Source organism: Phoenix dactylifera, chromosome 10 (assembly GCF_051530095.1).
Source record: "Phoenix dactylifera cultivar Ajwa chromosome 10, Ajwa_hap1_PhDact_Kaust_v1.1, whole genome shotgun sequence".
NCBI classification, from domain to species: domain Eukaryota; kingdom Viridiplantae; phylum Streptophyta; class Magnoliopsida; order Arecales; family Arecaceae; genus Phoenix; species Phoenix dactylifera.
The window spans coordinates 25,883,687-25,911,094 of NC_143199.1; the positions used below are offsets into that span (position 1 = coordinate 25,883,687).

At 40.1% G+C, this 27,408-nt stretch overlaps 1 protein-coding gene across 7 annotated transcripts in view; it reads right to left on the bottom strand.

The window, feature by feature from the left end:
* The window catches only part of LOC103710724 (DUF3754 family protein, putative (DUF3754)), a 46,943-nt gene that overhangs the window by 11,136 nt on the left and 8,399 nt on the right, over window positions 1-27,408 (bottom strand). For 6 of the 7 annotated variants that reach the window (XR_015969402.2, XM_088705672.2, XM_088705671.2 and 3 more), the window contains exons 5-9: window positions 26,350-26,684; window positions 25,210-25,339; window positions 21,040-21,168; window positions 20,861-20,905; window positions 19,744-19,823 (exon numbers count right to left, since the gene is read on the bottom strand). Coding sequence is in view for 6 of the 7 variants with exons in the window: in XM_088705672.2 (XP_088561798.2) it covers window positions 19,744-19,823; window positions 20,861-20,905; window positions 21,040-21,168; window positions 25,210-25,339; window positions 26,350-26,684 (719 nt within the window). In the remaining variant the exon portion in view is untranslated. Of the gene's footprint in view, window positions 1-19,743; window positions 19,824-20,860; window positions 20,906-21,039; window positions 21,169-25,209; window positions 25,340-26,349; window positions 26,695-27,408 lie in introns of all 7 variants that reach the window. The other variant, XM_088705674.2, reaches the window with a different exon arrangement.

The window sequence follows — 27,408 nt, forward strand, 5'->3', positions numbered from 1 at the left end:
CGCTCATGGCTGGCGATCGCGAGTCGAGAACATCCGCGGAATTGAGATCGCGATCCCGATAGCAAAAAGAAGATGGGGACAATAACGTAATTTCAAAATTTTATTTTATTTTTAATTAATACAAAAATAATTTTTCTTAACACCGTTAGAACAACCATTATATTAAGGACATTTGAACAATAACAGAGTTTTACGAGGGTATACATGAAAATATCAATTTTGAAAGGGTATTCATGCAAAATTCAATATTTAGAAGGGTATCTATACAAAAAACCCTTCTTTCATTTAGTACCTGAGGCCATGTATTTCTGGCAGTATATGTTGATGATGTAATAATATATGTAAGTGGGTGAAGGCATTAAAAAATTGCAGAAATTCTTTGGCCACCATTTTTAGAGAAAGGATTTGGGAAACTGCACTATTTCATTAGGATAAAATCTGTCAGATTAAAAGAGAAAATAAAACTCTATAAATATAAATCTCACAATTTTTTGTCTTAAAAAAAAACTACTTGATAGTGAAGAGTTAAATTAACAAACATCTAATGATCAAGGTGATCTGGAAAATGAAGGTCAGCATTGGAAATTGGTAAGCTGATATTTTGTTATTATACAACCTATCATTTCTTTACAATCAGCAAACAATTCAATTTTCATAACCTTAAGAAAGTCACATCTTAATTATGTAAATTCTTGGGAAGATGAAAGTTACAGGTTGAGTAATATTTTATAGAAGAAAAGGGCTTCTTCAAATTGATGAACTCCCTGATGCAGATTTAGAGGAGTACTTTGACCAATCAAAGAATATGCTCTTTATGTACTGTACCTTGCAGAAGGTAACTCACTTCAAGTATAGGAGCAGGAGATCAAGCAGCAGGAGATACATGATGGGAGCTGCTAGGCTTGAAGTCTCTTTACTTAGTGATGGAGGTCATGGTAGACCCATTGAGTTTGAATTCCAACAATTTAAGAACTACCTGTAACATGTTATGCTTGATATATTGAAGCAGGCCAAAGATGCATGGCCCTGTGATTTGGTAACCCTGGCCCTATTTGCACTGGAGTGACTAGACCCTATAATCAAAAGCTATCAAGGACTAAAATGAAGCATCTAGATCCTCCAAAAGGACCATATGGACCAAGCTCTGATTCGACAGAAGGATCGATACCATTAGAAGCTATCCCGTGGCAGCAGGGGCGGCTCAATACATTCTGGGGCCTAAGGCGAATCCAATGAACGGGGCCTCTTTTTTTTAATAATAATTTTTTTAATAAATATAAAATACTTAAAAAATATATAAAAATAGATAGCTATCAAGTACATTATTTCAACAAAGATACATGAATCTAACAAAGATAGACAAGAAGCTTTTTCAATTTAATATAATTCTTGAATGGAAGCACATAAAAGTAATTACTCTAAATGACGGGCCATGAAACTGATTAAATAACTGAGATAATGCTTGGCAATACTGTTTACCGTGAAAAGGTCATCCCATGGCACTTCATGATCAAGGTAAAGAAAAGAATTTGTCCATAAAGGAACCTCTCTATAAGAGAAAGTAGGGTCATTATGGGAAATTCACCCCATCCCACCATCTCCCCTTCAAGTAAGTACCCAAGCGGCAACTGCAACATCACAGCACAGCAGCCATTCAACCCCCTCCCTCCTTTTCTCTCTCTACCACCCAAGAGGGGAGAAGAAACCGAGAGGAGAAAACTAAAAAAATCTCCACCCTCCAAGAAGTCCATCTCCAATCCCCCTATCTTTCTTCCGGATGGCCCAGCTGGATCAGGAGTAATGTGAGGAAGGAAAACCAAGACCAAAACCAAAAAAGAGAAGGGATGAAAGATAAGAGTGGCTTCAGGCGTCTATCAAGCCAACCAAATCCCTCCTCTCTCTCTCCCTCTCCCCACCCAAAACAAAACTACTGTCCCCAACTTCCCAAATTGCCCCTCTGCAGGCCAGGAAACTCTCCACCTCCCTTCCATCAAGGGGGAAGACTCGTAGCCAGCTCGATCCCGTTTTATATGGGGCCTTTGCTTCCTTTTGGTCAGCCTCCCGGGGACCTTCCATTGGCCCGGGGCCTTAGACGACCGCCTCGGTCGCCTAGGGCTCGAGCCGGCCCTGCGTGGCAGAATGCTTAACATCAGAATCCACCTGAGACACAACACCCACCGTCAGAATCAAATCAGTCCAAGTCTGACTTAAACTAACCTCGAGGTGATACTATCACCATCCGAAGTGTGCTGACAACAACCATTCCAGCATCAGAACAATTTTGACAGCAGGAAGCCTTCTAGAATATCCTCGAAGTCGACAAATTCGAATGCATTTCCATTTCCAACAACACCTGAATCATTGTCTGAAGTCCCAGCATCCAAGCTTGAGTCAGACAAGAAACCCCAGGATCTGACTGCACCCACTTTATCATCAGATTCCATCTTACACCCACTTTATCATCAAATTCCATCTTACAGCAACACAATTGTTGACCGAAATAATATGAGCTTTCCTACCGCCGAAATGAAATTTCTTCTAGAATCACCCTACAGTGAGATTACTTGTTCTAGTAGTTTTAGAACCTGTTTTCTGAGTTTTAGTTGAACTCTAAAGGTACTCACTCATCCCCACCAATGTAAAGGGCCCTAGAGCCTATAAAAACCCCATTCTTTACTCATTTTTCGTATCAATGAAGCTTGATTTCTCTTATGTACATGTTAAGTCATGGTTGTTCTAAAATCTTTTGCATGGTGGATTTTGTGCAAGCTTCGGTGGATTCTGGAGCATGATGAATTTCGAAGATAGCAATGTTGTTAGTTAGTAGAGTCCTTCGTTGCGGCGTGCTTCGAAGTAGCTTGGTGGATTCCAGCAACGACAAAGTCTTATTGGTAGCAAGGTAAAGAGCTGCTAGTTATCCTTAGTTAGCCTTCTAGGTGCTTAGTTATTTTTTGCCTTGGTTTCAAAATTTTATTTGCTTTCTTTACTTCTACCGTTAGGTTAATTTCCTGCATAACGTAGTTTAACTTTAGTGATCCAGAAGGATCACCAGACTTGATGTGGACCACTTTGGCTACTACGAGCAAGGCTAGACAGGGACCAGGAGCAAGATCCATCACATCAGGAAGCCGAGTTGCAGGCCAAACTTCTGGAGGCCATAACTTGATTATACGATATCCAATTGAGATGTTCTTTTTTAAAATCAGGCAGTTTTTGAGATCTACGACATGATGCCCCGCCCTTAAGGAGGCGGCGCCCCTAGCAATCGAGCCCAAATTCTATCGTTTGGAGTCCGAAATGGCCCGGTCAAACCAAAAGTTTTTTTTTCGAGTAAGGCTTTGACCGTGCGTAGCTTTTATCCGAGAAAAATCAGGCGGAGTGATAGAAGGTAAAGTTGATATAGAAATCAAGATCTACCTTCTCGAGATTTTAGCTTTTTTAAAAGATTTCTATTAGAGATGTTTATTTTAGGAAAAAAAGTCCTACTAAGGTTAGAAAGAGGAATCTGGCCCAAATTGTGTTAAGGCGGACCTCACATTATAAATAGAGGCTATGTATCTCATTTTTTTAATCACTAATGAAAGATTTAAGCCCTACTTTTAAAATTTTTCTATCTTCTTCTAGTTATCTTTGGAAAGATTCAAGTTAAGCGGGTTGAAGAAAATCTTTCTTCTTTGATCGGATCATTCCATTATGTTGTTCTCAAGCTCATGCTAGGCCTCCAAGCCTATGGCATGTATGCAATTGTTGACCCATTAACCATCAAATTAAGTTTTTTCAGTCAAGTGGTTAGTCAAAATAGTATTGGAGCTTAAATTGTTGGATGTGATGAGGTTAGATCCTCTCCAAGTCAATTATTCATTTATTATCCTAGTTGACAACTTGACTTTTTTCCTCCATGTATGTGATCTGGGCCACACATGAGAAGTGTTAAGCTTGATGCACATTGTTGATCAATTGTTTATCAACTTAACCTTTTGCGATCAAGTAGTCAATTAACACCACATAATACCGCAATCTATGAGATAACCAAGGAACAATCAGTTTACGATGGGTTAGGTAAGGTAAGTTGGCTAGATACTTGTTGCTCCATGCTTGGGAGCTTCAATAACCACACTCCTGCTTGAGGTAGGTTGTTATTTAATTTATGGGAAGATTAAAAGTAAAGAGATGATTATTTTTGCTAGATTACAAGATCATCCAACTGACACTAGCAAGAACTCGGTCATTGATTGTTACTACAATCTTGAAAGCTTTGATACCTTTGCCACAAGTCAACTGTGAAATGACAATCCAAAATCAAGGTCCGCAATCTTAGTACTGGGTACCACATTGGTACCTTATCGGTTCACTACAATACAGTATAGTACAGTACGATCACTCTGTACCGAAATAGCTTTCTAACGATTTTTTTCAATTTTTATTTTGGTATGCCTCGATATAAGTCGGTACGCCTCGGTACGGGCCAGTATGCACCTTGGTACACCATGGTATAGATCGGTACACTTTGGTATGGGGAAGTACGCCTCGGTACAGGATGGTATGCCTCGGTACATGGCAATATGGGGTTTGTACCGACTTGAAATTAAGTTTCGTACCGATTTTCTTCTGGTACGGTACAGGACGGTTGATAAGTGCTAAATAATGCATAAATTAACCCCTTTCTCATAGCACTTATCATCATTTTAATGCACATATTTTAAATTTAAACATAAGAAAATATGTTCCCTTTCATCAGTACATTCTAATAAAGTGTTAGAAATAATTCAAGTTTGATTCTTTTTATTATTATTAATTATTTTGGTCGAGTCTAATGTATGCAGGTCGAGTCAAGCTCAATAAGATAAAGCCTAAACCAACACTGCATCATTTCACAATTTCACATCCTCCGGAGTCGACTTCAAGAACTCTTCTCCAAAATCCAGTGCTTCCCATTAATTCCTGACTCTTCACATGTTCACCTAAATTTCTTCCCACTCGTTCCAACTCTTTTTCCACATGATCTAATTCTCCTATTTTAATCTCAAAAACAATAAAATCCCTTCAATTATTTGTCTCTCAGATCTCAAAGCATACCATCATAATTGCACGGATCCCAAAGCTCCATCCATTCCTCACATCTCGTTCAACTAAACTCTCAGCTCCCGTATCCCATTCCGAATCCAACCTTCACCTCCCACCAAATCCAGCGTCTTCAACGTCCCAACCTTCTTCCAGATAAGCTCAAATCCCAAGCCTCCCAGCCGTCCGCCATGCCCAATCCTCCCGTGATGCATGCAAGAGGTCCCATGTCCATGATCCTTTTCTTCGCGTATTCATCCCAACGGCTTTCTCCTCATCCTCTTCTCCGGATCACTTGAATCTTCCAAATCACTTGCGATCGAGCTCCTCTTCCTAACGTCTTCTCAGATTTCTTCTCATCCTTATGCGGTTCATCACCTACTCTATTCCGGATGAACTCCATCTATCTTCCGCGTCCAACAAATAGGGCTCTGTTTTGGAACAGAGCCAAGACCTCCCCCCCCCCCCCCCCCGCATGATTCACGGGATAGACTCAAATCCTAGTTTCTTCCGGATTGATCCCAACATCCCAAGCTTATCCCCTGCTTCCAGCTCGCATTCAGCCATCCGAAATCCTCTCAAACTGTCATGTCTCCTCTGCGTTGAAGCCGCATCACCTTCTCTTGGATCACACTGCCCATCCGCGGATTCAAAGTCATTTGGATCACTTCCTCCCAGCCGTTCCCTCCTTCCACAAAATCCCAAGCAACTCCTTCAGCTGTGAGCATCTCCCCTGCATCCACGTCAACAGTCTCACCGAAGTAAAAAGTGAGAGAATAGTTTGGGGTATTGTGGGAAGAAATTCCCACGAAAAAAAGAAGAAGAGATGAAATGCTAAGGGAGTTCCCACCGAGTCTAGTGAAGGGAGAAGATAGAAAGCAAGGAGATAGCCGTGATGGGAGTCCTCTACATCGCTGCTGCTACCCCCCGTACCATGGAAAGCTGAGCTCTTCACTAGGGTTGGATGCAGCCCTAACAAAGGGCTAAGGGTTTTATATTTTTTTGATTTTATATTCTTGAAGTTGTATGAACTTATTGTTTTTAATGGATATTGTTGTGGGATGGGGTTCCCAGTTTAGTCCCACATCGGATAATCAGCGGAAAGGTCTGTGCCTTAAATGGGGGGTGCAAACACCTCTTCTCACCGAAGGCCCACGGGCTGGAGGTAAAGAGGGCCCCCCTAAGGGGGGACAAAACCGTGAGGGACACCTGTCCAGCAGCCATGCGCCTGCAGGTGGGTCCGCCACCGTGCGAGCCAAAGCGCCCACGGTTCCGAAAGCGGACAATACCATATCGCTCTGCCGAGCTGAGCTGCTCCAGCACTCTCTCGTTCAGACGAGGCGCCCCTACGGGGGACAAAACCGTGAGGGACGCCTAAGCCCCCTGTACGAGCTCCGCGCCTGCAGGTGGGTGTGCACCCCGTGCGAGCTTCGCGCCCACGGGGCCCAAAGCGGACAATACCATATCGCTCTGAGCTGAGCTGCTCCAGCACTCTCTCATGACCGAGGGCCCTTTTGTAGGACAAAACCGTGAGGGTAGGGGTAGTACCTCCGCGGACCCCCGCGCCGGCAGGGCTCGGGACTGTCATTGGGCCACGGCCCTGGGCGACCTCCCGCAGACCCGAAGCAGCAATCCCAGAGCGGACAATACCTCGGGGAGGACGCGGATGCTTTCCCTGCTCGTCCGGTGTGCGGGCTGGTGTCGGGGTTCCGACCCCACATCAGATGGCGCTAGAGGAAGGGCCCCGGCCACGCACAGACCTTCCCGCTCGGGGGGCTGTGTTGTGGGATGGGGTTCCCAGTTTAGTCCCACATCGGATAATCAGCGGAAAGGTCTGTGCCTTAAATGGGGGGTGCAAACACCTCTTCTCACCGAAGGCCCACGGGCTGGAGGTAAAGAGGGCCCCCCTAAGGGGGGACAAAACCGTGAGGGACACCTGTCCAGCAGCCATGCGCCTGCAGGTGGGTCCGCCACCGTGCGAGCCAAAGCGCCCACGGTTCCCAAAGCGGACAATACCATATCGCTCTGCCGAGCTGAGCTGCTCCAGCACTCTCTCGTTCAGACGAGGCGCCCCTACGGGGGACAAAACCGTGAGGGACGCCTAAGCCCCCTGTACGAGCTCCGCGCCTGCAGGTGGGTGTGCACCCCGTGCGAGCTTCGCGCCCACGGGGCCCAAAGCGGACAATACCATATCGCTCTGAGCTGAGCTGCTCCAGCACTCTCTCATGACCGAGGGCCCTTTTGTAGGACAAAACCGTGAGGGTAGGGGTAGTACCTCCGCGGACCCCCGCGCCGGCAGGGCTCGGGACTGTCATTGGGCCACGGCCCTGGGCGACCTCCCGCAGACCCGAAGCAGCAATCCCAGAGCGGACAATACCTCGGGGAGGACGCGGATGCTTTCCCTGCTCGTCCGGTGTGCGGGCTGGTGTCGGGGTTCCGACCCCACATCAGATATCTTCTTTTAACTCATATTTAATTTCTGTGATTTTAAGTATGAAGTTTATACAGCTGTTCTTCATGATCACTAAGTTAATAAAAGATCACCCATGCTTAGGGAAGATGCAGTGTCCTGCCACATTAGTTTAGGATAGACATTTCATGCCAACCGAAGATGGATGTTTCTAAATTACTTTTGTGAAATTTTATTTGAATGTTTATAGGGCTTGTAGCCAATTTGCATGTTAATCTAAGAACGAATTAAAATACAAATAATCCTTGTTCCGACGTTAGTGGTGAATTTCTTGCCCTAGGTTCTCCCAAACTGATATTTTTTTAATTGCATTTTCCTTAAATTATTTAGTTCAATAGTCTTCCCAAACTTTCTTTTTAAATATTTTTTTAGAAAACAACTGTACCCCAATCCCTGTGGATCGATACCCGTAATCGCTATCCTACTAGATACGTGCTATTGCGTGGTCTTTAAAGTTGACTAACAATTTTTGGCGTCGTTGCCGGGGATTGCTAGCATAGTTGTTTTTCTTTTCATAAATTAAACTTTCAATATATATATATATATATCTAGATATATATCTAAAATAAAATAAAAATATTTTCTATTTTTACTTTACTTATCTCCTTTTTCTCTCTTACTAATTTTTGAATTTCCTCTTTGCATTATTTGATCAGGAATCGAAGAGGAAGTCTGGGACGATCAAAAAGGGAACTGCTGAAAAAGGAATGCTGTAGAGGTTTGCCTAAAAATAAAAAAAGAATTGCTGGGGAAATTTTCTTTGGTAACCTCTAAATCTTTCTTATTTAAATTGATTCCCAGTTTGCTTGAAATTTTGTGGTGATTGTTTGATTTTAATTTCAGTAAAAGTGTGAATGCATGCTTGATACACATACACCAATTAATCCGCACATAGTAAGGGCAATCACCCCAACAAGATAAGAACTGGATTTCATCACCAGATTCTTGCCCAAATTAGGTGAATCGATTCTCACATAGCTATCACTTTAATTAAAATCAATTAGACGTTGGCCCCTAAGGACATTCGAGCTCAATAGGATGAAGATCACCGAAAGTTGCACCAATTTCGCTCTGTGGCTCAGTTGATGTCTAGGCAAGCTTTGTCCCGTAAGGGAGACAGTTCATCTGTTCGAGGCAAGTGGTTTTTAAGTGGGACCTTTGCGAACGCATCGTGACCCCTCCACTTACCTGTAAGCTTACCTGGTTAACTCAGTTCATTAGACCAGATTGGAGGCTTAGGTGCCCTCTTCAAACCAGTTAGGAGCTGTCTAGTGATTTTAGGGCAAATATAAAGATTTGATGTGTTTTGTTTTAATGCATGCTGGACTGCACTTGACTGATTAGAAGAATATTAGTGTATGCTAGGGTGTTGTTCCAGATCTCCTGAATTAGTACCTTTTGATTCTGAAATAGAGCATTCTATTAGGGCCCTTCGAGCCGAAATCCGTACCTATAGAACCATAGGATCTGCTCTACCTGTCGAGATGGCTGAAGAACAACCCAAGCTGTTAAAGGAGTACTTTACTCCTTCCATTTATACCTCTCCATCTTGTATTCGACTACCTGATACCACTGCTACTGTACAGTTTGAAATTAAGTCTAGTGTCATCCAAATGCTTCCCTCTTTTTATGGACTCAACAATGAAAACCCATACAAACATTTAGATGAGTTCCTTGAGATCTGCACTACTGTTAAAATTCAGAACTTCACTGATGATGCTCTGAAACTTAGGTTGTTCCCTTTCTCTCTTAAGGATAGAGCTAAGCAGTGGCTCCATTCATTAGAAGCCAATTCCATTCTTTCATGGGCTCAAATGCAACATGAATTTCTAAAAAAATATTTTTCCATAGGAAGAATGAATCAATTTAGGCGTGCTATCACGAGCTTCTCCCAATCTGAAGGAGAAGAATTTCATGAAACTTGGAAAAAATTTAGAGACTTACTCCGAAAATGCCTGCATCATCAAATACCCAAATGGCAATTAGTGCAATACTTTTATGACGGGTTATCTGAACGAAACCGTCAGATGATTGATGCTTCTTGTGGGAGAACTTTCATGCTTAAGAGTGAACATGAGGCATGGCAATTGTTTAAAAATCTCAATGAAAATTTCCTCCACCATGCCTCCTCCGCTCGTCAAGCACCCCTGAGTTCTCAAAGAAAAGGGACCATATATGAAGTTAGCCAGTCCATAGGTCTATCCGATAAAGTAGATGTACTGTTCCGCAAATTAGACCAGCTAATGTCTAGAGAACAGCTTCCAACCTTTCCCCAAGCACAAGTGTGTGCTCTCTGTTCTAGTCCGTCTCACACTATTTTTGAGTGCCCTTCGGCAGCACAATTCCCTGAATTTGTGCAAGAACAAGTAAATGCTGCCCAAGCACAGTTCCGACCAGGTAATGATCCGTATTCTAACACTTACAACCCGGGATGGCGCAACCATCCAAATTTCTCTTGGAAGCAGCAGACTCCCAATACCTCCCAGCCTTATTCCCAAAACTTTCAACCATTCCAGAATGTTCATCCAAACCGTCCTTCTACTCACTATTCACAATTTCAACATGTCCCTCCTCCAGCACCCCAAAGAGATATGGCTTTTGAGCAAAAAGTTTTGACTGCCCTTCAAGGACTCGAAGCCAATACACAATTGTTGCACTCCCATACCCAGTCTATTGCCAAATTAGAAACCCAGCTAGGGCAGCTAGCGAGTGCACTAAATAAGAAAGAGGAAGGCAAGCTTCCAAGCTAACCAGTGAGTAACCCGAGAGGGCAGTACATGGCTCAAGAGACTCACCCGAATGATGTTCACCATGAACAAGCTAATGCCATGACTATCTTAAGAAGCGGACGCGTAGTGGACAATAAGGTTGGAGAAAAAGAACATAAGGAAAATGAAGACACGAGTGTGATTGTGCTTAAAGAGAACCCATCTAGTCCAGTATCAACCACACCTCTTACACCAAAGGCCCCTTTTCCTCAATGTCTGAAAGCACCTTCTCCCTTTGGCATGAAAGGAACTTCATTGGAAGAAATAATGGAGGTATTCAAACAAGTCAAAATCAACCTCCCTCTCCTTGATGCCATAAAACAAGTTCTATCTTATGCCAAATTTCTCAAAGACCTTTGTACCCAGAAACGAAAATCTAGGACACGTGCCTAAAAAGGTCTTCCTAACTGAACAAGTGAGCTCCATCCTCCAGCACAAAACCCCTCCTAAGTTCAAAGATCCTGGTGCCCCTACCATCTCTTGTGTGGTAGGAGACAATTCTATTGATCGAGCACTATTAGATTTAGGGGCAAGTGTTAATCTTCTGCCTTATTCAGTCTATGAGAAATTCGGATTAGGTGAATTGAAGCCTACTTCGGTGTCCTTGCAATTGGCTGATCGATTTGTTAAAATACCGCGAGGAACAATTGAAGATGTCCTAGTCAAGGTAGATAAATTTTATTTTTCAGTTGATTTCATCGTCCTTGATATGGAACCGGTGCCTAATCTCAAGAAACAGATCTCTATGATTCTTGGTTGTCCCTTCTTAGCTACAGCCAATGCATGTATTAACTGTAGAACTGGGGTGATGGATATATCCTTTGAGAACATGAAAGTCAAACTGAATGTATTCCACGCCTCTGATCAACCCGCAAGGGAAGATGAGTGCTTCCTAGTAGACAAAATGGACGATCTTGTAGAAGAAGCTCTTCCCTATATTCTGGCAGATGACCCTCTAGAAGCATGTTTAGCCCATTTTGACATTGATAACTTTGATCTAGATAAGGCCATAGAAGAAGTCAATGTCCTACTTGACAATCCGTCTCCCACAAATTCTCATCCTTGGCGTATCTGATATGAACCTCTTCCTACCCTTTTTAGTACGCCACAGTGCCCCTCCATCAAGTCCCCTCCCAAACTTGAGTTAAAGCCACTTCCGATAACCCTTAAGTATGCTTTTCTAGGACCCGAAGATACCCTACCTGTAATCATCGCGGCTGACCTGTCTGACAAACAGGAGAGTCAACTTTTGAGTGTACTCGGAGAACACAAACATGCAATTGGATGGTCCGTAACTGATCTAAAGGGGATTGACCCATCTATTTGCATGCATCGCATTCACCTAGAAGAAGATGCAAAACCGACCCGTGAAATGCAAAGGAGACTCAACCCTAATATGAAAGAGGTGGTCAAGAAAGAAGTAGTAAAGTTGCTAGATGCCGGAATCATTTACCCTATCTCTGATAGCAACTGGGTGAGTCCGACTCAAGTAGTACCAAAGAAGTCGGGCATTACTGTGGTTGAAAATGCAGGAGAGTTGATGCCCACACGCACGACCACTAGCTAGCGTGTTTGCATTGACTATAGAAAGCTTAACTCCATGACTAGGAAGGACCATTTTTCTTTGCCTTTTATTGACCAAATATTGGAAAGGCTAGCCGGTCAGGGTTTCTACTGTTTCCTAGATGGTTATTCTGGATATAACCAAGTGGCCGTGTATCCCGATGATCAAGAGAAAACCACTTTCACATGTCCACTTGGGACATTTGCGTATAGGAGAATGCCATTTGGATTATGTAATACGCCCGCGACATTTCAATGATGTATGATGGCAATTTTTTCTGACATGATAGAAAAATTTCTGGAAGTATTCATGGACGATTTTTCAGTTTTTGGTCCCTCATTTGATGATTGTCTCAGTAATTTAGCCCTGGTTCTGAAAAGATGTAAGGAGACCAATCTAGTGCTGAGTTGGAAAAAGAGCCATTTCATGGTTCAAGAGGGTATAGTCTTGGGACACATTGTGTCCAAAAGGGGTATTGAGGTAGATAAAGCAAAAGTTGATCTTATTTCTAATCTTCCTCCATCCAAATCTGTGAAATAAATCTGTTCTTTTCTTGGCCATGCTGGTTTTTACCGTCGCTTCATTAAAGACTTCAGTAAAATCTCTAGGCCCTTGTGCAATCTCCTTGCCAAGGATACACCCTTTGTCTTTGATGAAGCATGTAAAGAGGCCTTTGAAATGCTCCGATCTAAGTTGTCTACAACACCTGTCATACAACCTCCTAATTGGACCCTTCCATTCGAACTTATGTGTGATGCTTCTGACTATGCCATTGGGGCGGTTTTAGGGCAACGACTAGAAAAGTTACCTCACGTCATCTACTACGCTAGTAAAACACTCTCAGATGCACAATTGAATTACACCACTACTGAGAAAGAATTACTAGCTGTAGTATTTGCTCTGGACAAGTTTCGGTTCTATCTCTTAGGGTCCAAGGTTATTGTGTTCACTGATCATTCTGCTCTCCCGTATCTCCTTTCAAAGAAGGACACCAAGCCTCGCCTAATTCGATGGATCCTGTTGTTACAGGAATTTAATCTAGAAATTCGTGATAAGAAAAGCGCCACAAATGTTGTAGCAGACCATTTGTCTAGAATCCTTCTCGAACCTCCTCATAACATTTCACCGCTTCACGACTCCTTTCCAGATGAACAATTGTTTAAGGTACAACAAGTAAAAACACCATGGTTTGCCAACATAGTGAACTATCTTGCCATAGAACAAATTCCTGATCATTGGTCCAAGCAGGACAAGGATCGATTCTTTTCGCAAGTTAAGTTCTACTTTTGGGATGACCCCGATCTGTTTAAGTACTGTCCTGATCAGGTAATCCGTCGATGTGTGCCAGAATGTGAATTTCAGAATATTCTTGATTTTTGTCATACCCAAGCCTGCGGAGGACATTTTGGGGGTAGAAAAACTGCAGCTAAAGTCTTACAAAATGGATTTTATTGGCCCTCATTGTTCAAAGATGCTCACAATTTTTGCCAGACTTGTGAGCGATACCAGCGAATGGGTACAATCACCCGTTGAGATATGATGCCACTTAACCCCATTTTAATTATAGAAATTTTTGATGTCTGGGGTATTGACTTCATGGGTCCTTTCCCGTGTTCTTTTGGTTTTGAGTACATTCTTATCGGGGTAGATTATGTCTCGAAGTGGGTGGAAGCTGTTGCCACTAGGACTAATGATCACAAGGTTGTAGTTAAGTTCTTACAAACAAATATATTTAGTCGCTTTGGCACACCCCGAGCTATCATTAGTGATGGGGGATCACATTTCTGCAACCGATCTTTTGAAGCTTTGGTTCGTAAATATCCAATCACCCACAAAGTTGCCACCCCGTACCATCCCCAAACAAGTGGACAAGTTGAAGTTTCCAATAGGGAGATAAAACACATCTTAGAAAAAACAATACGCCCTGATAGAAAAGATTGGTCTCAAAGATTAAACGATTCTCTCTGGGCTTATCGTACTGCCTATAAGACTCCTATTGGCATGTTTCCTTATCGACTGATTTTTGGAAAAGCTTGCCACTTACCCGTAGAACTTGAGCATAGAGTTTTTTGGGCCATTAAAAAGTTTAACTTTGATATGGTAGCAGCTGGTTCTAACCGAAAACTTCAACTCAACGAGCTTCAAGAGTTACGCAATGAAGCATATGAAAATGCCAAAATTTACAAGGCAAGGGCTAAGGCTTTTCATGACAAATATATTAACCGTAAGTCTTTCAAGCCTAATTAAAAGGTTTGGCTATTCAATTCTAAATTGCGTCTCTTCCCTGGTAAACTTCGCTCTAGGTGGGATGGTCCCTTTTTAGTTAGAAAGATTTTTCCTCATGGTGCAGTAGAAATTCAAAACCTCAATGATGGTCGTGTCCTAAACGTCAATGGTCAAAGATTGAAACCTTATATAGAGCGTGTTGCAGATGGACAGTTGATTGAATCCCTTGATTTGATGGATCCTATTTATCGGGATAATTAAAGATGTACTGCGTACAGCTGAAGACGTTAAACTTAGCGCTTGTTGGAAGGCAACCCAATTCTCATAGGTCATGTTTGCACATTTGCTTGTCGCATATTTTTAAAGAGTCCTCATATTACTGATGCAACTAAGGTAAAATGCTTCTATACTCCATATGCATCATATTTTCGTCCAAAATAAAATAACGTAAAATAAAAAAATAATATAATATTAAAACCAAAAAAAATAAAAAAATAAAAAAAACATTGAGGACAATGTCTGATCTAGATTGGGGGGTATAGGATTCGAATTTTTTTAGAAAATTTTTCGCATTTTTGAATAAGTTTTTTTTGAAAAACAAAAAAAATAAAAAAATAAAAAATAAATAAAAAAAACCTATTTTCTATGCCTTGGTGCTGAAATAATAAATACACAAAGTATATAAAATCTAAAAAGCCCAATGATTAGTCAGGAGTAAGTCAATTTGAGTTCTTTTTATTAAAAGTTCTTTTAACGAGTTGTAAGATAATTTTTACTTTGGAATTTCACAACACACATGGCCTGCACTTCTAAGGGTTAGGTTCAACATAATGTTAAGTCTGGTAGCAACCTTGAGTCTTGATGAATCATACCTATCTAATTCACTATTATCCCATATTTATTTTAAAAAAAAAGAAAAGAAGAGAAGAGTGAATTTAGTCAGGTTCATCGAAAAGGGCTACCTATTGTCAAAGGTCAGCGGGCTTGTGATGATGAACCCGAGTATAGGTCCGTAGGGGAGTCTTGATGCCCAACACCTTATGCCATTTGGTGTGGAAGTGTTGACCGAATGATCGCTACACGGAGGAATCATTACAAGAGTAAAAGTGCATAATTATTTATAAAAAAAAGAGAAAATAATATTGACCTTGAAAAAGATAATAGTGTGAAAGCCGTCGTTGTAAAAATTTGAGTAAATTGGAATATTACAGATAAAGCCCATGAGGTAATAAAGTAAACATCCACAACTCTCGAAATCCTACAAGATATGATGATTTTGAATCAGTGAATAGGTCTTATCTGACCAATTCTTGGAAACTACTAGCTTTAGCAGTATTTTGGGGAATCTAAAGTCTTAGCTTGTGTATGGTCCAGATATCACCGAGCACTCAAGTATAAATGAGCCTTACAACTCCCTAACGGAAACTTAATCACTTCAACTTAAGTTGCATACTGACCTAGGATTTGGGCTGACTTAGTAATTAAAACTTTGTGCTTTCGAAATTCTTGACACTTATGCATTTGAAATTAGATTTTATAAAACAATAAAATAAATTCTTTGGGTAGAGACAGCAGTTTGTGGGTATCTGAGCTAGAAACCCTCACGAGACAAAACTCGTCCACTAGGGCCACCTAGGGGTTTAAAGCCTTATTGCATACGGTAAATGCAATCGCGATTCCTGCGAAAGTGAGTTAGTTTTTATTTTGCTCGAGGACTAGCAAAATGTAGGTTGAGGGGTGTGATAAGTGCTAAATAATGCATAAATTAATCCCTTTCTCATAGCACTTATCATCATTTTAATGCACATATTTTAAATTTAAACATAAGAAAATATGTTCCCTTTCATCTATACATTCTAATAAAGTGTTAGAAATAATTCAAGTTTGATTCTTTTTATTATTATTAATTATTTTGGTCGAGTCTAATGTATGCAGGTCGAATCAAGCTCAATAAGATAAAGCCTAAACCAACACTGCATCATTTCACAATTTCACATCCTCCGGAGTCGACTTCAAGAACTCTTCTCCAAAACCCAATACTTCCCATTAATTCCTGACTCTTCACATGTTCACCTAAATTTCTTTCCACTCGTTCCAACTCTTTTTCCACATGATCCAATTCTCCTATTTTAATCTCAAAAACAATAAAATCCCTTCAATTATCTGTCTCTCAGATCTCAAAGCATACCATCATAATTGCACGGATCCCAAAGCTCCATCCATTCCTCACATCTCGTTCAACTAAACTCCCAGCTCCCGTATCCCATTCCGAATCCAACCTTCACCTCCCACCAAATCCAGCGTCTTCAACGTCCCAACCTTCTTCCAAGCACAAATCCCAAGCCTCCCAGCCATCCGCCATGCCCAATCCTCCCGTGATGCATGCAAGAGGTCCCACGTCCATGATCCTTTTCTTCGCGTATTCATCCCAACGGCTTTCTCCTCATCCTCTTCTCCGGATCACTTGAATCTTCCAAATCACTTGCGATCGAGCTCCTCTTCCTAACATCTTCTCAGATTTCTTCTCATCCTCATGCGGTTCATCACCTACGACATTCCGGATGAACTCCATCTATCTTCCGCGTCCAACAAACAGGGCTCTGTTTTGGAACAGAGCCAAGACCTTCCCCCCCGCATGATTCACGGGATAGACTCAAATCCTAGTTTCTTCCGGATTGATCCCAACATCCCAAGCTTATCCCCTGCTTCCAGCTCGCATTCAGCCATCCGAAATCCTCTCAAACTGTCATGTCTCCTCTGCGTTGAAGCCGCATCACCTTCTCTTGGATCACACTGCCCATCCGCGGATTCAAAGTCGTTTGGATCACTTCCTCCCAGCCGTTCCCTCCTTCCACAAAATCCCAAGCAACTCCTTCAGCTGTGAGCATCTCCCCTGCATCCACGTCAACAGTCTCCGCGTTGGCCTCTTCCGGATCATCTCCCACGGATAAGTTCCCCAGTGTTCGCGAAACAGCATCTCGTCTTCATCTCCGAGAGCATCCAACTGAGCGTGCATTCCATGGATCACGGATCATCACCCTCTTCCGGATCAGTCTCCCTTATCCACGGAAGAGTTCCAGCTAAGCTCAACCCTTATCTTCCCAACGGCGAATCAGATCAACTTCCACGACCTTATCCTCCCACTCACGTGAAGAAACAGAGGAGGGAGGGGGAGCTTGCAACCTATAAAAGGAGGAGGCTTTCCTTTTTCGGAAAATCATCTCTTCTGAGGAGTTCCCACCGAAGTAAAAAGTGAGAGAATAGTTTGGGGTATTGTGGGAAGAAATTCCCATGAAAAAAAGAAGAAGAGATGAAATGCTAAGGGAGTTCCCACCGAGTCCAGTGAAGGGAGAAGATAGAAAGCAAGGAGATAGCCGTGATGGGAGTCCTCTACATCGCTGCTGCTACCCCCCGTACCATGGAAAGCTGAGCTCTTCACTAGGGCTGGATGCAGCCCTAACAAAGGACTAAGGGTTTTATATTTTTGATTTTATATTCTTGGAGTTGTATGAACTTATTGTTTTTAATGGATATCTTCTTTTAACTCATATTTAGTTTCTGTGATTTTAAGTATGAAGTTTATACAGCTGTTCTTCATGATCACTAAGTTAATAAAAGATCACCTATGCTTAGGGAAGATGCAGTGTCCTGCCACATTAGTTTAGGGTAGACATTTCATGCCAACCGAAGATGGATGCTTCTAAATTACTTTTGTGAAATTTTATTTGAATGCTTATAGGGCTTGTAGCCAATTTGCATGTTAATCCAAGAACGAATTAAAATACAAATAATCCTTGTTCCGACGTTAGTGGTGAATTCCTTGCCCTAGGTTCTCCCAAACTGATATTTTTTTAATTGCATTTCCCTTAAATTATTTAGTTCAATAGTCTTCCCAAACTTTCTTTTTAAATATTTTTTTAGAAAACAACTGTACCCCAGTTCCTGTGGATCGATACCCGTAATCGCTATCCTACCAGATACGTGCTATTGCGTGGTCTTTAAAGTTGACTAACAACGGTACGGTAGACCATGATCCAAATTACATAGTTAACTGTCTATGTGATGCTACTGATCTTTCTTTTCTTTCCTTTTCTTTTCTTTTTTTTGTAATCGAGCTTTTGTTATCTTCTTCTTCTTCTTCTTCAGTGCTATACTTTTCACTGTATATTTTTCTCTCTTTTTTTTCTTCTACAAATTTATATTACATTTAAAGTGTTTTTGTTGCAGCCAGTTCTTCTCTACAGGAGGATATAATATGGTTTGGCCTTTTAAGGTTCATTTGGTCTATCATGTTTAGACTTAAAGTCTTCAAACTTGTTTTGTGCAGTTTACAAGCCTGTTTTATTGTCACTAGTATATATTTGGACCAACGTATATGGCATACAATGATCTCTTTAGAGATGATCAACCTATCATGAAGAACAAGCTGGAGACAGGATTTGTGTCAGTTGTAATGGCACAAAATGATCTACCATACCAATAGTGCCTTGCCAACATGCTGCTCCAGCATTGTAATGGTAGCATGCCAGTAAGCATTTTGTGGTGACAATGCATGTCAAGCACTAGCAAGATGTTGTATGTACTGTGTCAGTGCCAGCCTGGCATACCAACAGCAGGCAATTCTTGAATCCTTGGTTTTAGATCTTATATTAGACTTGATAAATAATGATAAGCATAACAAGGAATGATGTCAGTCCACATGGATTCACTCCCTCCATTCCCTATCTATGTTTTCTTTTTCTTTTTCTTTCGTTCATTGACCATTCTTCTTCCATTGACTGACTTCTAGCTGATTATATATGGATCATATCCTTGTTTCCACCCCAAGCATCAGTCCATACAAATTATCAGCCTTGCCGCACACACTGATATTTGGCAGTTAAACAACACTAATTATTCACATTTATATCCCAAATATCATAGAGATGCAACTATAAATATTTTGATCCGCATCCTCATTTTTGAATAAAATAAATCTCCAAAGAACTAAAAGAGTAACCAGTGATTCCAATCCTAGAAGCAAATGAACTTTACTTTTTGATAATGCAATTTAATGAAAAAATAAGATAAATAGAATGAGAAAAGCTAAGATTAAGAGCCTATTTGCATCGTTGTTTTTCTGTTTTTGTTCGTTTCTCTACAAATTAGTGAGATATCACATGGATATTGATGTTGAAGATGGCATTTGCAGAAAATTTCTTCTATCCATTGCTTTTACTTTCACTCTTTTCTGGAACATAAAATTTTTGCTTCCAGAAAATCTAAAGATTTTACAAACAATTTAAAGAAACAAAGGGGGTTTCATCATATATATTTTTCAGTCTAGTTCATTTTTCTTCTTAGATTCTGTGAAAACAAGAAAAAGATCAAGAGCAATCTCAAGCAGGCCCTAAATTCATAGGCGTTGATACATAGAAAGCCCTATCACATGAACTTACTGACAACAAAGTTCAGAAATACATGTAAGAAGAACATCTTCGTAATGCACCTAGACTCAGAAATGAGATGGAATAGTTCAAAGAATGTGGCATTCTATTTGCCTAGAATTATCTCAAAAATTATGACAAAGGCATCATATAGATACCGTAATTAACCTTTTTTCACATTTGAATTTCATGCACTCAAATGGAAATACAAACAGATTAGATACGTACGGAGATGAGAGAATGTTCTCAAACTTGTAATTAACAAAGTATGCCAATAATCCCAGCATAGTTGCAACATCCAAGCGCACCTGTGGTTACAAAAATGATAATTATTATTCAAGCCATAGCAAGTAAACAATGTGAAAAGTTATTTCCTTTGAATGAATACTAGCATTTCTACCTTAAGTAGTTTATAAGGGGTTATGCTTCCCAAAAAAATACAAAGCAACCTTTTCAGGCATCCTTATGAAAAACTAACATCAATAGAATATGCCCATATTTCAGTCAACATGAACCAAAAAATGGAACAAACTCAAAGATGGCTAACAAACATTTTGGTATCTATTCTTATCAAGGTCGGCGGAACTGGTACCGAGCACTGTACCAGTTTTCTAGTGGCACGAGTCGGTATGAACCGTGTTGGGTCTGTACCGACGGAGGAGATGGCACGCAGACCATGGGAGAGAGGAAAAGAGAGAGAGAGAGAGAGAAGGTGGAGGGAGGGAGAATAGTGTTTTAGCTAGCCTTAGATAATTAGATAATTTGAATCTAAATGAAAATGCATATCCTGATTATGATTGATTGGCCACATCGGATGATGTTGAAGGAGAATAGTGTAAACCAAGGTTTGCCATCTCGGTATCGGACTCCATACCAGTGCCACACTAGCATAGTATCAGTACGGAATGGTACGGAGTTTTTTTGGCGTACCGAGCGTCGATACGCCACCCGCACTGGGTATTGGTACCAAACTAGTATAGTATGCCCCGTACCACCCCACCCGCACTGGGTACTGGTACCGAACTAGTATAGTATGCCCCGTACCACCAGGTTTGGGCCAGTACAATGTACCATGGTGTAAACTAACATACTTATATATTTTTTTTAGAAGTTTCTATTGCACATGATGGAAACTTGTAACATTTTGCAGACTTCACTACTTATGATGGTAAAAGATAATTAATATACATAATTTGCACATAAATATATCTAACTAATACTAATGAAATGTAATTGAAGACAAAATATGAGGATCTCTAGATGGAAGCACTAAATACAAGAAGACAATCTTAAATATGCATAAACAATAAAGAATTCTAAGAAAGTATTGTTAAAAAAAAATTACCGTATCTAAAATTCGGAAAGACAACTTTTTGTGAGGGAAAATAACCTGCACCAAGAACAACTATGAATATTCATGTTTATTTAAGAGCATATTTAGCACAAGAACTGGAGACAATAAATACATAAATGAAATTATACAATCTTTTCGGACTATTATAAAACAATGTTACGTATACTTACTGGAAGATCGGGAAGAGGTATTCTCCGGTATATCTTCAACTGCAAGGGAAAAATCTCTGCTTTATCTCCAGATTTAGTTTGGCTTGTCTGATCAGTATAAAGCAGAATCAATTCTTGAAAAGCTGGCTCCTGATTCAGAACTAAACTTGAAAGTTATACATCTGTATAAGTGCAAATGTCTAAGAGGTCAGCATAAAGCAAAAAATTACCACTAACATACCCTATAATTATGTACAAAATTTTCACAAAAAATTGAAAATAAGGAGGGCTTTAGGACAAGCAAAACATAGGAGAAAGCAAGGTATACTGTCTTGATACTGGATCCCGTACCGGTGCCACGCTATCCCTGTGTCAGTACAGTATGGTATGGGGCCGGTTCGGTGTGCCAAGTGTCGGTACGCCCCCTGTACTATATGCTAGTACCGAATTAGTATGCTACGGTATGCTTCATACCGTCCGGTTCGGTATGGTACGACGTACTATGAGACAAAAAAATTTAATAATATTTCTTTCAAACTTAAAGAGTTTAATCATTAATTTGAAGGTGCCCTTCTCTATTCCATAACAACCAAGCATATATTTTCTAGTAATCTTTTTAGAGGAATTTAAGCAATATGTTGCTAGGTTTTAGTATGGATGTTTCTATTAAATATTTTATGTTTCTATTCTTTATATATGATGGGCACTCTCAAAGCACCTCTTGAGCCCCCAAGTGATACACCCTTGGGCCGCTCCACTCTTATCTAACCAAGAAGCTATGAGTGGAGATGTAGATGTGTATCAAGGTATAAGTGTGTCTACAAACAAGAAAAGAATAGAAATTAGCACTCACAAGTTTTTCTTAGGCTCCTTCCAATTGCAATTTACATATTCTAAAATTCAAGGTTTTAAAGGTTGTGAATTTTGGTCCATAGCAGCTATACCGGTTGATATTAGTGATAGTAATCTAGTCGTCAATATATATTCAGAATTTCAGACAGCAATGAGCATGTTGTTGGGTGAAAATTTGCAGGTTCAAGATCCTATTTAGCCAAGGAGTCATCTAATGACATCCGTATACCATTTAAGGGGTTCAAATGGCATTTGTTTTGCTGTCAGATGTCTTGAAAGTACTGATTTCACCTTACTGCAAGGGATTAGCTCCATAAGTTTAGTTTCTTGTCATAGTTCATCTTTAAGTTAAATTATAAAGGCGTCCAAGGGTCTTATTCATTGTAAAGGGTCCTAGAACACTTTAAATACCACATCTTGAATAGTGAATTAATTGATGCTTTGAAACTCTCATTTATGTTCTTTTGTTATAACTTAGGACATCACCCAAAAAAACTAGCCGGCATGTATTATTTGGGTTCCTTGTCTCTGTATAAGTATCCAAAATCTGCCCAGTGCATAGCCAATGTAGGACCAAACACACACCTGCATGGATCCTCATATACTCTCATCATTTAAGCTCTAGCATCCCCGCTAGGCTAAGGGTCCAAATCCATTCAAATCTAATCACAAGTACCACAATCGGCCCATGGTCAGTCCCAACGAGCTTGTGTTGCAGTGTTCTCTAGTCCACATAGGCCATGGGCCAGGTCCGCTCAGATACCGTTTGTAACAACCTAGGATCTCACTCAAATAGCCTAGCCAAAAGGTATTATTTGGGTTCCTTGGCCCTGCGTAAGTACCTAAGATCTATCCAGTGCATAGCTGATGTAGGACTAAATACACCCCACATGGGTTTTCACATAATTATAGTATGACTTTGCCTATACTTTGGTGTGACTCTATAAGGACCTTGGTGTGTCTCTATAGCAACCTTGGTACGACTAAGGGGCCTCTTTCTTTCTGTGCAACTCCAAAAGGCCCTATGTGAAGCCAATGATGTGATGTTAGTGAAGGCAAGGTCCGCCAAACTGGTACCGGGATCTGTACCGGTTAGCGGACAGGTCGGTATGGTACGGAACCGGTACTGTATTGAACCAGTAAGCCCAGATTTTTTTTTTTTTAAGTTGGAGCTTGCACACCTAATTTTTTTTAAGTTTTTCAAGTTTGATTAACCGGTAATCAATTTTTTTAACTTTTTCAATAATTTTAAGTATAATTTTATATTTTTTGATATTTTTGATATTTTTATTTTTTTTTGATATTTTTATGATTCTGGTATAGTCTAAATGATGCATCTTGTTGTTTTAAAGTGATACAAAATATAAAATAATAGTAAAATATTGCATGCTACAAGAAGCAACATGAAATATCCTAAAATCAAATAGTGAGATAAAAAATTTAACATAATTGGTAATCTCGTCGAATAGTGATGTCTCTCATAGATATCCGGATTATTAATATAGTCAGGAGGTACATCAGCTCACCCCTTTAACTAAGCAGTATTGTAGTCTTGTATGTTCATCCTATAAGAAACGCGTTTTGGGTTATAACTTATAAGCACTCTCGGATCTCTCGCTGAAGCTCTAGCTTTGAGAGATATTCTCTGGCTAATAATATGACTATAAAGGGGGCTATCTGAATATGTCGATAGCAAAATTCGACTTGTAAAATGCTCCAAATTGCATAGGATAGTAGCCACCGGAAGACGATGCCTCAGATATACCATATTCATATCCATATTCGTATGGGTCATAGGCTGCCTATAGTTATGGATAATAGAATCCAATATACGACTCAAAACTTGATATTTCTATGAATCCTACTCTACATGCGAGGTCATCTATAGCTGCATCATATAATTCTAAATGACCTCGAGGAGCCCGTCTCCTATATGTAATCGTATCCTTGTAGGCTCTGCCAAATCATGCACCATGGTCTCTATCCTGTTTGCATGCGTCAACTGAGACTCACCGGTGAATCGAAGTCCACCATGCATCATTTCAAGATATTTTTTGGCCTCCAAAAAAAAGAGAAAATGAGATAGAAAAGAGGAAGTATACCTTATTTAGGGTTGGATCCTCCTTCAATCATACTGAATTAGCGTATTTTTTGCCATGAGGAAGGGAGGAAAGAGGGGTTGTTCAGATAGGTTGGGAAGGCTTGAGAAACTTCTCTGGGCCTTCCCAACTAAGCTTTAAAACAAAAGAAGGGGGAGGGGGGCCAGTTCGGAACTAGTCCGACTCGGTGCAAACCTTCCGGTTTGCTACCGGTTCTGGCCAATTTCTATCGGTTTGAGACTGATTCAGGCCAGTTCGGAGCCGATTTCGAAAAAAATAAGTGAACCGACCTAGTCCCCCACTGGGTTGGCTCGGTATAGGCGGTTCGGCCCAGTTCGGATGGTTCAGTCCAGTTCAGCAAACCTTGGGTAGAGGCATAAAAAGCTTGATGGCTGGTGCGACTAGTCAAATAAAAGGGTTTGATTGGGAAGAATCCAATTATTATACTAGCTTAGTTTATTTCGTTTTTATTTTCTTTGAACCATAATAATTACTAAATTTAAAGATATTATTTTATTATTAGCTGATGTCAGTAGAAACTAGAAATCCTTAATTCCCTTCTAGGGTAGAAGAGGCTTCGTTCAGGTCTTGCTGGGTTTTTCTAGCTGATGTGCATGTCGGTTGTCTTTTACTTGCAGACATCCCTATTGCTTTTGCAACTCAAATCAGGGAAACCAGTTTGCTTCTTTGTGCTCATCTTGACATCACCTAGCTGATTGTTGAGCCACCTTGGGTCACTATCAGCATTAATATCAGTACGCCACTTGTACCCATCTATATAGAGACATGGTACATCCCCTCATCTACACTATGCCAATACCAAAAAGCATACCATGTATTGTATGGTATCATATTAGTCCGTACCATATCAATAAGATATTGATTTCAATACTTCAACTTTTGCTTTAAAATGACATGAGAAAAGTTCGAAATGTAAAGAATAAAGAATGACTTTACTATGTATTCATACTAAAGCAGGAATATTTCTCAAAAGTTGCAATAGAAATGATAATGAAAGCAATGATTAGTTATCTTTGGAACCCTAAAGTTTCATTGCTGCGGATTATTTATGAATACTTAGAACTTTGATATGCAACCAAGAGAAAAAGACTATTTTAAAGTAACACAGACCATATAGTCTCATGTCTATGGCAGGGATACCAAAGAGAATGTAAATCATCATTTATGATGATGAAGGTGCCCATGAATGAGGAAGAAAAAGTGAATAATGAAGTGATACCTGTAGAGCCGACCTGGAAAATAGAATAGAAACAGCAGTCCTTAACCTTTTCCAGACATTATGCCCACATGATTCCGCCATAGCAGGTTCCCATATGTTGCCAAGAGTTATTCTTGGCAGAAAGTTTGGCCTGAAAGCAGTAGTTTTAATCAATAAAAGAGCAACATCAAGAAATTTGTATGTTGCAGTTTATAAGATAAAAGCAATAATTGTTTCACAGTCAATAAGTCATAAGAATAAGAAAAAGATTTGGAACATAGTCAAGAACATATATTTTCCATGATGTAGAATATCAGTACTAGAGAAAGGGCATTGTGATACACAGTATCAACAATATATGTGGGGTATGATACCAACTTCTTTTGCTATGGAATGTGTATACTGATATAAGTCAACAAAGAAAATAAGGATCTTTTATCAAATCTAAATATACCTAGAAATTTTCTTTACTTAATGAATAAATAAGCAAGGGCGGTGAGACATTATTTCAATCATGATCTGCCGTACGGCCCGATACGGAGCGTACCGTATTGTACTGGCAAAAAACGGGTACGAAACAGACCTTCAAGTTGGTACAAGCCTCGTACCGAGGCGTACTGACTTATTTCAAGGCATACTGAGGTGCAACCGGTCCTTACCGAGGCATACCTAGATAAAAATTGAGAAAAAAGATTGGAGAGATATTTTAGCACAGAGGTGTACCCTACCGTATCATACCGAACCGAACCGATAAAGTACCAACGCAGTACCCGGTACTAAGATTGCGGACTTTGATTTCAATAGTTGATTGTACATTGCAGATAAATATATAAAAACACTACAATGATCAAGAGTCGGTTCAGATGAAATGTAGGTTTAGAATAAGAATGCTTGTTAATCGTTAACAATCATTTGCACCATCAAAATATATTAAACTCTTTTAGTTTGTATAGACATGTCATCCAGTGAGCAGATGAGGATCCTCTTTTACCTCCTTTCAATACTAATTTTCTTTCACATCTTTTTCCTTATCATCTTTCTTTAACTGTTTGCTTATTTCATCATCACTTACTGTGTTTGTATTTCAGGTATTGTTATACAGAAACAGGAGTTGGAAAATAAATAAAGTTGATGGGGAGATACAACTTTACCAGCACTAACCTCAAGTAAGTTTCTAAATATTTATCATCATCATCCAAGTCTATTGATGCCTCTGGCAGTGAAGGAATCAATCCAATCCAGGTAAGCAATCTTCTTATAAGTCTCCCACGGGGCCCAGCAGGTGATAAAAACCCTTCATAACGAGAGACTGCCCTTTGTGCAGCAAGCCAGATAGGAAGGTCACCATCTGCTATCTGATCATATTCAAATTGATTTTTAAACATATTTTCACCATGAAGCCCAGCACTCCCTGGTAAATATTGTTCCTTGAGCCAATTTTTCACTTTCTCAATCCAGAGTTGCATATCTTGTGCTTCATTCAAACTTTTTAGCACCTGTTTCAAACTAACACAAATATGTATGTGAAGCCTAAATTTTAAAATATGCTGGTTCCAAACTAATCATGCAAAGCCATTCAATTCAAGCATAGTTTGTTTATAAAAGCAAGAAGGAGCACATAGTACACATTCAGCGTGATAGACCACTCAATTAAGTGAAGTACAAGCATAATTACACAAAACAAGATTTATGTTAGAAAGAACTTAGTTGCCAAAATAAGAAGTGGGTGTGGGAGTGCATGCAGGTGTGGGAACCAAATATTTTAGAAACACTTGCAGTATGGAAGCACTTAAGAAGTGGGTATGGGTCCGAGATAGAAAAATTTTAGAAAAATTCTGAACCGAGTGTTTTGCCCTAGATAGAAGATTCTAACCACTAAGGAATTAAGCTTCTAACAAGAACTCCGCTGTAGATGAAATATTCAATATCTGGTAAAAAATTAAAGCAAAAAAAAAAATCAAATATTTTTATTAAATATAGATGAAGGTAGACCTAAAAGAAGTACCATTATTACAAGGATCTCATCTTTTAACCATAGTCACAAGATATTCCAGATTTTTCAAATAATCATGAATTCTTCGTGTTCTGAAGGTTTGCCAAATAATTCTGCAAAGTTGTTCCCTAGTTAACCAATGATCATCAAGGGTTTGATAAAATCATGGATTTCGTGAATAAATCACAGCAGTGAATAACTCAGTGCTGATACAGCACAGGAAAAAA